This window comes from Cherax quadricarinatus, chromosome 16 (genome assembly GCF_038502225.1).
Source record: "Cherax quadricarinatus isolate ZL_2023a chromosome 16, ASM3850222v1, whole genome shotgun sequence".
Classification (NCBI taxonomy): domain Eukaryota; kingdom Metazoa; phylum Arthropoda; class Malacostraca; order Decapoda; family Parastacidae; genus Cherax; species Cherax quadricarinatus.
In genome coordinates this window covers 28,803,578-28,817,143 of record NC_091307.1, presented here as the reverse complement: position 1 = coordinate 28,817,143, position 13,566 = coordinate 28,803,578, and the positions used below count along the sequence as shown (strand labels likewise).

The 13,566-nt window shown below is 38.9% G+C and overlaps 1 protein-coding gene across 1 annotated transcript in view; it reads right to left on the bottom strand.

The window, feature by feature from the left end:
- Positions 1–13,566, bottom strand: part of LOC128688914 (uncharacterized) — a 659,540-nt gene that overhangs the window by 226,745 nt on the left and 419,229 nt on the right. Inside the window, exon 9 of the mRNA XM_070085536.1 lies at positions 1,392–1,450. Coding sequence (XP_069941637.1) covers positions 1,392–1,450 — 59 coding nt within the window. The remainder of the gene's footprint in view (positions 1–1,391; positions 1,451–13,566) is intronic.

Below are 13,566 nucleotides of genomic sequence, written 5' to 3'. Positions count from 1 at the left end.
GGTGTTACGTAACACTCACCTTGACGTAGGTGTTACGTAACACTTACCTTGACGTAGGTGTTACGTAACACTCACCTTGACGTAGGTGTTACGTAACACTCACCTTGACGTAGGTGTTACATAACACTCACCTTGACGTAGGTGTTACGTAACACTCACCTTGACGTAGGTGTTACATAACACTTACCTTGACGTAGGTGTTACGTAACACTCACCTTGACGTAGGTGTTACGTAACACTCACCTTGACGTAGGGGTTACGTAACACTCACCTTGACGTAGGTGTTACGTAACACTCACCTTGACGTAGGTGTTACATAACACTCACCTTGACGTAGGTGTTACGTAACACTCACCTTGACGTAGCTGTTACGTAACACTCACCTTGACGTAGGTGTTACGTAACACTCACCTTGACGTAGGGGTTACATAACACTCACCTTGACGTAGGTGTTACATAACACTCACCTTGACGTAGGTGTTACATAACACTCACCTTGACGTAGGTGTTACATAACACTCACCTTGACGTAGGTGTTACGTAACACTCACCTTGACGTAGGTGTTACATAACACTCACCTTGACGTAGGGGTTACATAACACTCACCTTGACGTAGGTGTTACGTAACACTCACCTTGACGTAGGTGTTACATAACACTCACCTTGACGTAGGTGTTACGTAACACTCACCTTGACGTAGGGGTTACATAACACTCACCTTGACGTAGGTGTTACATAACACTCACCTTGACGTAGGTGTTACGTAACACTCACCTTGACGTAGGTGTTACATAACACTCACCTTGACGTAGGTGTTACATAACACTCACCTTGACGTAGGTGTTACGTAACACTCACCTTGACGTAGGTGTTACGTAACACTCACCTTGACGTAGGTGTTACATAACACTCACCTTGACGTAGGTGTTACATAACACTCACCTTGACGTAGGTGTTACGTAACACTCACCTTGACGTAGGTGTTACATAACACTCACCTTGACGTAGGTGTTACGTAACACTCACCTTGACGTAGGGGTTACATAACACTCACCTTGACGTAGGTGTTACATAACACTCACCTTGACGTAGGTGTTACGTAACACTCACCTTGACGTAGGTGTTACATAACACTCACCTTGACGTAGGGGTTACATAACACTCACCTTGACGTAGGTGTTACATAACACTCACCTTGACGTAGGTGTTACGTAACACTCACCTTGACGTAGGTGTTACGTAACACTCACCTTGACGTAGGGGTTACGTAACACTCACCTTGACGTAGGTGTTACGTAACACTCACCTTGACGTAGGGGTTACATAACACTCACCTTGACGTAGGGGTTACATAACACTCACCTTGACGTAGGTGTTACGTAACACTCACCTTGACGTAGGGGTTACAGATGCTACAGAGCCGTGATCTTAACTTGCGAGCCTCCATGACTGTAACAGAAAAACAAAACATTTAGTTAAATTTATCCTTAAACGGAAAGAATATATACTGTTATATTAACAGGGAAGCGCTGAATCAGTAGGGGTGATTCAACGGATAAAAAAATGGGAAGAATCTTGTTTAATCCAACAACAGGAAGCTCTAATTCCTTGGCCCAAGAGCCCTTCACCAACATCGAAGCATTCTTCCAAGTAGGAAGAAAAAATACATAGAAAGCTCTTTGAAAAACTGAATATATTCAGGCAGTAAAATAATGTCTTCGTTCAAGTTTCTGTGGATGGTAGTGACCAGTTTATTCTATACTTTGGTTTAGAAAGACACGTAAGCAAACACTATAACATATTTATTAGAAAACGTTTCGGTCCTGGAACCTTGATCACTTCTAACATACAGAGGTAGAAAGACATTATATATATAGGCGGAGAGTGAGATGTGAGTGACGCACGTGACCTGAGGAATGTCATAAGAACATAAGAATGGAGGAACACTGTAGAAGGCCTACTGGCCCATGCGAGGCGAGGGTAGACGATGAAATCACGTGACTCCTGTGTTGTTGGGTTGGTGCTGCTTAAGTATCATGTATGCCAATGTTTTTGAAATTTTGTAGTTTCCAGTGTTGCGTTCTATAGTGTCGGTTTACAAGTTTACACTTGAACTCGAAAATGATGGCAAACTTCCTTTCCTCGACGTTCTCCTGTGCAGATCTCCCGACAGTGACAAACTTCTCTTCAAAGTGTATAGAAAACCTACCAACAAGGACGATCTTATACACTTTTATTCACACTAAGATACCCGCACTAAGAGAGGAGTCCTCATTGGCTTCTTCTTGAGAGCTCTTCGCATCTCCAGCCCTTGTTTTCTAGAAGAGGAATGCACTTACATAACACAAGCCTTTACACGTCTTCAGTTCCCATCTTTCTTCATCCGAGATTGCAGACTCAAGGCACAAGCTATCCTCAACAAACCGCCCATGGAACAGCCCCCTAAACAGTTCATAGTACTCCCATGTGGCGATGTTGCCACGAATACTCGCCGGGCACTTGGTATGAGTAACATCAACGTTTCCACCATAAACACATCCTCTATCAAAGACCTCACTACTAAACGCAGCCCCACACCTCTAACTTCTACAGCAGGCGTCTACACTATCCCCTGTGGGTTCTGTCCCAAGAAATATGTAGGCGAGACAGGCAGAGATCTTGCAGTCCGCCTGAATGAGCATCGAAATGCCTCTAACAGAGACGATGTAAGGTACGCCTGTGTCCTCCACAGAGACTCCACGGGGCATTTGATGAACTGGAACGAGGCACAACTCGTTCTCACCGAACCAGACCTCAGACGCCGACGGTGCCTAGAAGCCTCACTAATCACCGTCACCGACACTATAGAACGCAACACTGGAAACTACAAAATTTCAAAAACATTGGCATACATGATACTTAAGCAGCACCAACACAGGAGTCACGTGATTTCATCGTCTACCCTCGCCTCGCATGGGCCAGTAGGCCTTCTACAGTGTTCCTCCATTCTTATGTTCTTATGACATTCCTCAGGTCACGTGCGTCACATCTCACTCTCCGCCTATATATATAATGTCTTTCTACCTCTGTATGTTAGAAGTGATCAAGGTTCCAGGACCGAAACGTTTTCTAATAAATATGTTATAGTGTTTGCTTACGTGTCTTTCTAAACCAACTTGTCGGTATTTATTACCAAGGTTTATACCATTCTATACTTTGAACTGAAATCTACTTTTTAGGGGTTTCGAGAGTTTTCTTACTCTCGCAGCCCGGGCCTGGGCCAGGCTTGACTGATCCTTGCCTGTCCAACCAGGATGTTACTGTCGCCGGCCCTCTGACCCACATATTCATCATAGCTTGTTTGATAGCTAGAAATTGGCTGAGGTATGTATCCAATTTCCTCTTGAAAACTTCTTCACTTATTCCTGCAGTATTTCTGATATCTTGTGGTATAATGTTAGTCTGGGCCCAAGGATTTTCATATAATATTCTCTTGAAGAGCCCCCGACACACCTGCTTTTCACTCAGTTTATATTACACATTCTCTCATGTATCTCATTCTAGTGAGTTGCTATGGTATTGTGCAGATCAGTGACCAGACCCTCTAGTATCTCCTACGTAAATATTTTCACGGATCTCTCCTCCGCAGGAGCGAAGATGCTTGATTAGCTCTACGTGAGCCGTAAATAATCTCTGTATCTGTTCCAGCTTTATCTCTTCTTCCCTAAAATAAGCAGTCAACACAGAACAATGTTCTAAGCGAGAGAGCACAAGCGATTTGAAAAGTATCACCAACAGCACTTTTCCCCTTGTTTTGAAAGTTCTCAATACCCTCCCACCCTCCGTCTATTTCATGGCTTTTGTGATTTTTGCCTATTTGTGTTCTTTGCAGGTTAGGTCAACCAACGTCATTACTCCAAGATCTTTCACACGTTTCTTTCGTTCTATTTGGTGATCCTGCAGCTGAACTTGTCACCACTGAACGTCACGTTATTTTTCAGTCCCCTGGAAGATTTTTGTTTATATCTTCTTGCAATGTTTCCGTGTCTTCTACCTAGGTGATTTCCATGTTTTGTTATGCATAGAAATGAGGATACGAAACTGTGGCAGCAAGTGTTTTCATCTGTATCCGCTGTGAGGATAAAAAAAACAACAGTAAAGGCACCAAGACTGTGCCTTGGGGAACTGAACTTTTGACTCTGCTTATGCTGGATTTCGCTTCGTTTACCACTACTCTTTGTTTTCTGTTTGTTCTGGTTATCTTTTTTCTTTCAACACAGTCAAACTAGAGGCTACAACACAAACTATAGGCTACAACACAGCTAAACTAGAGGCTACAACACAGATAAACTATAGGCTACAACACAGCTAAACTAGGGGCTACAACCCAGATAAACTAAGGCTACAACACAGCTAAACTAGAGGCTACAACCCAAATAAACTATAGGGTACAACACAGCTAAACTAGAGGCTACAACCCAAATAAACTATAGGGTACAACACAGCTAAACTAGAGGCTACAACACAGATAAACTATAGGCTACAACACAGCTAAACTAGAGGCTACAACCCAAATAAACTATAGGCTACAACACAGCTAAACTAGAGGCTACAACACAGATAAACTATAGGGTACAACACAGCTAAATTAGAGCCTACAACACAGCTAAACTAGAACCCACAACACAGCTAAACTGCAGGTTACAACCCAGATAGACTATAGGCTGCAACACAGCTAAACTAGAACCTACAACACAGATAAGCTAGAAACCACAACACAGCTAAACTAGAGGCTACAACCCAGATAAACTAGAGGCTACAACACAGCTAAACTAGAGGCTACAACATTGTTAAACTAGAGGCTACCACACTGTTATCCTAGAAGCTACCCTCACACAACACTGCTAGACTAGAGACTACCCTCACACAACACTGCTAAACTAGCAGCTAATCATATAGACTTCTGCTAAAATAGTTACTATTCACACACCACACAATAAAACTAGATACTAATCTTGCACACCTCATCTACGCTAACGACTAATACCACACACCACACCTAAACTAGCGACTAATCTCACACAACACTACTGAACTTGCAACTAATCATATACAACTAGAGACTAACCCAAAACACTTCACCTAAACAAGCGGCTAATCTCAAACTAAACAGCTAGACTAGTAACTAATCTCCCTCAACGCTTAAACTACCATCACTCCCACACAACACTGCTAAACTAGCGATTAATCCCACACAGCTAAAGTAGCGATTGATCCTACACCACACAAAGCTAAACGTAAACAGCTGCTTAGCACTTAATACAAGCACTGCTTATTCTTAAAGTCAGAGGCAACACTGATGAAGCCTTAATTACTTCCCCCCATGAAATATTTATAATAAAACATACGTGGCACCAAAATCATGTCGACGAGGTACACATATATAATTATACATATATATAATTAATGCAATTATAAGCCTGAGTAGATCTAAAACTCACTATAACATGAACGTAGATAAGTACGTTCATGGAGCAACTTGCAGTGTGAACAGACTGACAGATGTTGTTGTAGTGGCCAGGTTTAGGCATAGTTACAAGTATTTCTGGCAGTTTGGCAGACACGTAGATGATCAAACCAAATGCAAAGTATGTGACCAACCCAATGGTCACTATGTGCTTAATTGTCCAATTACTGAGGAATATAGAGAAAAACAATGTAATAACCTATGTGACATGTCAAGATAACTTATTAATGAAAATAAGATATCAGATATATTAAATAAATTTCCTAAATTTCCTTGTAACAAATAAGTGAACTAAAGATATAAATCCAGATGTACTAATGTTAACCCTTTTGGGGTCTAGTTCCTAGGCCTTCTGTGTTTCCATATGCACTTGCGCTACCGTCCACAGGATGGATATGGAGTGCACAATAAACTAGCCACTAGACTACCTACTACTGACAGACTTGAAACATTATACTTGAGAGACCACGCTTGAAAGACTACACTTGAAAGACTACACTTGAAAGACTACACTTGAAAGACTACACTTGAAAGACTACACTTGAAAGACTACACTTGAAAGACTAGACTAGAAAGACTAGTCTAGAAAGACTACACTTGAAAGACTACACTTGAAAGACAACACTTGAATGACTACACTTGAAAGACTACACTTGAAAGACTACACTTGAAAGACTACACTTGAAAGACAACACTTGAAAGACAACACTTGAAACACTACACTAGAAATACAAGACTTGAAAGACTACACTTGAAAGACTACACTAGAAAGACAACACTTGAAAGACAACACTTGAAAGACTACACTTGAAAGACTACACTTGAAAGACTACACTTGAAAGACAACACTTGAAAGACAACACTTGAAAGACTACACTTGAAAGACTACACTTGAAAGACTACACTTGAAAGACAACACTTGAAAGACAACACTTGAAAGACAACACTTGAAAGACAACACTTGAAAGACAACACTTGAAAGACAACACTTGAAAGACAACACTTGAAAGACAACACTTGAAAGACAACACTTGAAAGACTACACTTGAAAGACTACACTTGAAAGACTACACTTGAAAGACTACACTTGAAAGACTACACTAGAAAGACTACACTAGACAGACAACACTTGAAAAACTACACTTGAAAGACTACACTTGAAAGACAACACTTGAAAGACAACACTTGAAAGACAACACTTGAAAGACAACACTTGAAAGACAACACTTGAAAGACAACACTTGAAAGACAACACTTGAAAGACAACACTTGAAAGACAACACTTGAAAGACTACACTTGAAAGACTACACTTGAAAGACTACACTTGAAAGACTACACTTGAAAGACTACACTTGAAAGACTACACTTGAAAGACTACACTTGAAAGACTACACTTGAAAGACTACACTTGAAAGACTACACTTGAAAGACAACACTTGAAAGACTACACTTGAAAGACAACACTTGAAAGACTACACTTGAAAGACTACACTTGAAAGACTACACTTGAAAGACAACACTTGAAAGACTACACTTGAAAGACAACACTTGAAAGACTACACTTGAAAGACTACACTTGAAAGACAACACTTGAAAGACTACACTTGAAAGACAACACTTGAAAGACTACACTTGAAAGACTACACTAGACAGACAACACTTGAAAAACTACACTTGAAAGACTACACTTGAAAGACAACATTTGAAAGACTACACTTGAAAGACTACACTTGAAAGACTACACTTGAAAGACTACACTTGAAAGACAACACTTGAAAGACTACACTTGAAAGACAACACTTGAAAGACTACACTTGAAAGACAACACTTGAAAGACTACACTTGAAAGACAACACTTGAAAGACTACACTTGAAAGACAACACTTGAAAGACTACACTTGAAAGACTACACTTGAAAGACTACACTTGAAAGACTACACTTGAAAGACAACACTTGAAAGACTACACTTGAAAGACTACACTTGAAAGACTACACTTGAAAGACAACACTTGAAAGACTACACTTGAAAGACTACACTTGAAAGACAACACTTGAAACACTACACTAGACAGACAACACTTGAAAGACTACACTTGAAAGACTACACTTGAAAGACTACACTTGAAAGACTACACTTGAAAGACTACACTTGAAAGACTACACTTGAAAGACTACACTTGAAAGACTACACTTGAAAGACAACACTTGAAAGACTACACTTGAAAGACTACACTTGAAAGACTACACTTGAAAGACTACACTTGAAAGACAACACTTGAAAGACTACACTTGAAAGACTACACTTGAAAGACTACACTTGAAAGACAACACTTGAAAGACTACACTTGAAAGACTACACTTGAAAGACTACACTTGAAAGACTACACTTGAAAGACTACACTTGAAAGACAATACTTGAAAGACTACACTTGAAAGACTACACTTGAAAGACAACACTTGAAAGACTACACTTGAAAGACAACACTTGAAAGACAACACTTGAAAGACTACACTTGAAAGACTACACTTGAAAGACTACACTTGAAAGACAACACTTGAAAGACTACACTTGAAAGACTACACTTGAAAGACTACACTTGAAAGACAACACTTGACTTGAAAGACTACAAAGACAACACTTGAAAGACTACACTTGAAAGACTACACTTGAAAGACTACACTTGAAAGACAACACTTGAAAGACTACACTTGAAAGACAACACTTGAAAGACAATACTTGAAAGACAACACTTGACAGACTACACTTGAAAGACTACACTTGAAAGACAACACTTGACAGACTACACTTGAAAGACTACACTTGAAAGACAATACTTGAAAGACTACACTTGAAAGACTACACTTGAAAGACAACACTTGAAAGACAACACTTGAAAGACAATACTTGAAAGACAATACTTGAAAGACAATACTTGAAAGACTACACTTGAAAGACAATACTTGAAAGACTACACTTGAAAGACAACACTTGAAAGACAATACTTGAAAAACAACACTTGAAAGACAATACTTGAAAGACAATACTTGAAAGACTACACTTGAAAGACAACACTTGAAAGACAATACTTGAAAGACAATACTTGAAAGACTACACTTGAAAGACAACACTTGAAAGACTACACTTGAAAGACTACACTTGAAAGACTCCCCAAAAAGACAACCAAAAGCTCCCCGAAAGACAATCTTGAAAGAAAATCTTGAAAGACAACCAAAAGACAACCAAAAGACAACCAAAAACTACCGAAAGACAACCGAAAGACTACCAAAAGCTCCCCGAAAATACCAAAAGCAACATTGAAAGACTACCGAAAGAAACCAAAGGGGCCACCAAAAACAACCAAAAGACACACTTAAAAGACAATCAAAACTACCAAAAAGACTACACTTGAAAAACACGGCTCCCGAAAGACAACCGAAAAAACCAAAAGACTACCCGAAAACTACCAAAAACTACCTTAAAATACCAAAAACTCCCGAAAGACAACCGAAAGACTACCGAAGACTACCAAAAGACTACCAAAAGACAACCAAAAGATACCAAAAGAAAATCGAAAGACTACTTGAAAGACAACCAAAAGACTACGGACTCCCAAAAAGACTACCGAAAGCTACCGAACAATAGAAAGACTACCAAAGACAATCAAAAGACTCCGAAAACAAAAGAAACACTTGAAAGATACTTGAAAGACAACCGAAAGACAACCAAAAGCTACCAAAAGCAATCTTAAAAGGAACACTTAAAAGACTACCGAAAGACTACACTTGAAAAAAAATTAAAAGATACCGAAAGACTACATTGAAAGACAATATTAAAAGACTACACTTGAAAGACTACCAAAAACTCCCTTAAAAGAAACCAAAAACTACTTAAAGACTACCGAAAACAACCAAAAAGACTACACTTGAAAGATCCCGAAGACAATATTGAAAGACTACATTAAAAACCCAAAGACTCCCAAAAAGACTACATAAAAACTAAAAAGACAATATTGAAAGGCAACCAAAAGACAAAACCGAAAGACTACCGAAGACTACCGAAAGACTACCGAAAGAAAACCGAAAGACTCCCTTGAAAGCCCAAACTTGAAAGACTACATTGAAAGACAAACCAAAAGACAACATTGAAAGACTACCAAAAGCAAACCGAAGACAACCAAAAGCTACCGAAGACTACCCAAAAGACTACCAAAAGAAACACTTAAAAACTACATTTGAAAGACTACCGAAAGAAAACCGAAAGACTACATGAAGACTCCAAAAGCCCCTTAAAAGACTACACTTAAAAATACACTTAAAAGCTACACTTGAAAGACTCCCAAAAGAAAACCCAAAACTACACTTGAAGACTACCAAAAAGACAACCTTGAAAGACTACCAAAAGACTACCAAAAGACAATCGAAGACTACCAAAAAGAAAACCCAAAAAGACTACCAAAATACCAAAAGCTCCAAAAGACTACCAAAACTACACTTAAAAGACAACCGAAAGCCCCAAAAGACTACCAAAAGACTACCGAAAGACAACACTTGAAAGACTACCAAAAGACTACCAAAGACAATCGAAAGCTCCCTAAAAGACAACACTTGAAAGACACCAAAAGACTACCTTAAAAGACTACCGAAAGACAACCAAAAGAACCGAAGACAACCAAAAGAAACCAAAAACAACCGAAAGACTACACGAAAGACTACACTTGAAAGACTACCGAAAGACTACACTTAAAAACTACCGAAAGACTACATGAAAATTTGGGCAAAAAGCAACACTTAAAAGAGAAAAGAAAGACAACCTTGAAAGACAAAAAAAGACAACCGAAGACAACCGAAGACTCAAAAAAGACAACACTTGGCAAATTGAAAGACAACCGAAAAGACACACTTGAAAGCACACTTGAAGACACATTGAAAGAAACCGAAGAAAAAGACAACGAAAACTAAAAAGACAACCGAAGAGACCAAAAACAATACTTGAAAGACAACACTTAAAAGACAACCAAAAGACTACCGAAAGACAATTTTAAAAGCCTAAAAGACCCAAAAGAAATACTTAAAAGACTACCGAAAGACAATACAAAAAAACCCGAAAGACAACCAAAAACTACACTTAAAAGACAATATTAAAAGAAACACTTAAAAGCCCCCAAAAGACTACCGAAAGACAACCAAAAAGACTCCGAAAGACAATACAAAAGGGCAAAAAAGACTACCAAAAAAACCCCCGAAGACAACCAAAAGACCCAAAAGACAATACGAAGGAAACCCGAAGACTAAGAAAGACTACATTGAAAGACTACCAAAAGACAACCGAAAGAGTACATTGAAAAAAACCAAAAGACTACCAAAAGAAAAACCGAAAGAGTACCGAAAGCTTGAAAGACAACCAAAAGACAACACAAAAGCTACCAAAGACAATCTTGAAAGACAACCGAAAGACAACCAAAAGAAAATCGAAAGACTACACTTAAAAGACAATACTTGAAAACCTTGAAAACAACCGAAGACTCCCAAAAAAGATACCAAAAACAATTTGAAAGACCATTGAAAGACAATACGAAAGACAACCGAAAGACAACACTTGAAAGACAATCAAAAGACTCCCTTGAAAGACAATACTTAAAAGACTCCCAAAAACAACCAAAAGAACCCAAAAACAATCGAAAAACCGAAACTCAGAAAAAACATGAAAAAAATTAAAGACTCCCAAAAAGAAATGGAAAGAAAACCTTAAAAGACAATCGAAAGGCAACCAAAAGACTACCGAAAGACAACCGAAGACTAGGAAAGACAATACTTGGCAACCAAAAATTTGAAAGACAACCAAAAACTACCAAAAACAATCAAAAACTACCAAAAGACAATACTTGAAAGACAACAAAAAGACAACATTTAAAGGCAACCAAAAGAAAACCTTGAAGGCAACCAAAAGACAAGGAAAGAAAATACTTGAAAGACAACCAAAAGACAACCGAAAGACTACCGAAAGACAACCAAAAGGGCAACCAAAAGACTACCGAAGACAACCGGCTACCGAAAAGACAATCGAAAGACTCCCTTGAAAGACAACCTTAAAAGCTACCAAAAGACAACCGAAGGCAACCGAAGACTCAACGAAAGACAACCAGAAAACCCGAAAGACAACCGAAGAAAACCCTTGAAGACAACCGAAGGTCCCAAAAAGACAACACTTGAAGACTAATTAAAAGACAACCAAAAGGCAACCGAAAGAGACGAAAGACCCCGAAAGTACCAAAAGACAACCAAAAACCCCCAAAAGAAACCGAAAAAACACTTGAACTAACTTGAAAGACAACCGAAGACAAACTTGAAAAAACCTTGAAAGACAACCGAAAGACAACCAAAAGACAACCAAAAGGCAACCGAAGACTACATAAGAAAAAAACCCTTAAAAGCAACATTTAAAAGACAACCGAAAGAAAAGAAAGAAACACTTGAAAGAACCGAAAGACCACTTGAAAGAGTACCGAAAAAAAACAAAAGATCCAAAAGACAACCAAAAGGGTACCAAAAACAACACTTAAGATACACTTGAAAAAACCCTTTAAAAGACTACACTTAAAGAAACCGAAGAAAACCCAAAAAGGCAACCGAAGACAACCAAAAGACAACCAAAAGCCCAAAAGACAACCGAAAACAACCGAAGGTACACTTAAAAGACAACCGAAGACTACCGAAAAAAAAAGAAAGAAACATTTAAAAGGGTACCAAAAACAACCGAAAGACCCCTTGAAAGACAACCGAAAGACAACCGAAGAGTACATTTAAAAGACAACCAAAAGACTACCGAAAGATCCTTAAAAGGGCTCCCGAAAAAAACACTTGAAAGAAACCAAAGACAACGGAAACCCAAAAAGGGTCCCGAAGACAACCAAAAGACTCCGAAGAAAAATTAAAAGACTACCAAAAGAAAACCCTTGAAAAAAACAAAACAACCGAAGACAACAAAAAGAAACCAAAAGAGTACCAAAAGACAAAAAAGACTCCAAAAACAACCGAAAGACAACACTTGAAAATACCGAAAGACAACCAAAAGACTACCAAAAGACTACCGAAAGACTACATGAAAGATCCAAAAATTTTCCCCAAAAGACAACACTTGAAAGATACCGAAGACTACCCGAGAGACTACCGAGGCTCCCTTAAAGACTACCGAGAGACTACACTTGAAAGAAACCGAAAAGTACCCAAAGACAACACTTGAAAGACTACCAAAGACTACACAAAAGAACCGAAAGACAACCGAAGACTACAAAAAGCTACCGAAAACTACATTGAAAACTCCCGGAAAGACAACCAAAAGACTACCGAAAGACTACACTTAAAAGACTACCTTAAAGACTCCCTTAAAAAGCTACATTTAAAAAAGACAACCGAAAGACTACCAAAAGCTCCCCCGAAGCTACCGAAACTACCTTTCAAACAACACTTGAAAGACTACCGAAAGACTACCAAAACTCCCGAAAGACCATTTGAAAACTCCCCAAAAGACTCCGAAAGACTACGGGAGACTCCCGGAGACTACACTTAAAAGCTACCGGGGAACTACAGGCTACCCAAAACAACCGAAAGACTACATTGAAAGACTACCGGAGATCCATTAGAGACTACAAAAAGACAACATTAAAAGACTACACTTGAAAACAAAGAAAGACTACCAAAAGCTACAAAAACTCCCAAAAGACTCCCAAAAGACTACATTTGAAAGACTACACTTGAAAGACTCCCTTTTAAGACTACATTTGAAAGATACACTTGAAAGACTCCCTTAAATCTACACTTAAAAGACTACATTTTAGAACTACTTTTGAAAGACACACTTGAAAGACTCCCTTTGAAATATCCCGAGAGACTACCGAGAGACTACCCAAAGCCCCTTAAAAGACTACATTGAAAGACTACACTTAAAAACTACCGAAAGACTCCCTTTTAGAGACAATTTAAAAACCCCGAAAGACCCTTAAAATATACAAAAGCTACATGAGAACTACCCCAAAGACAACATTGAATACCGAAAGACT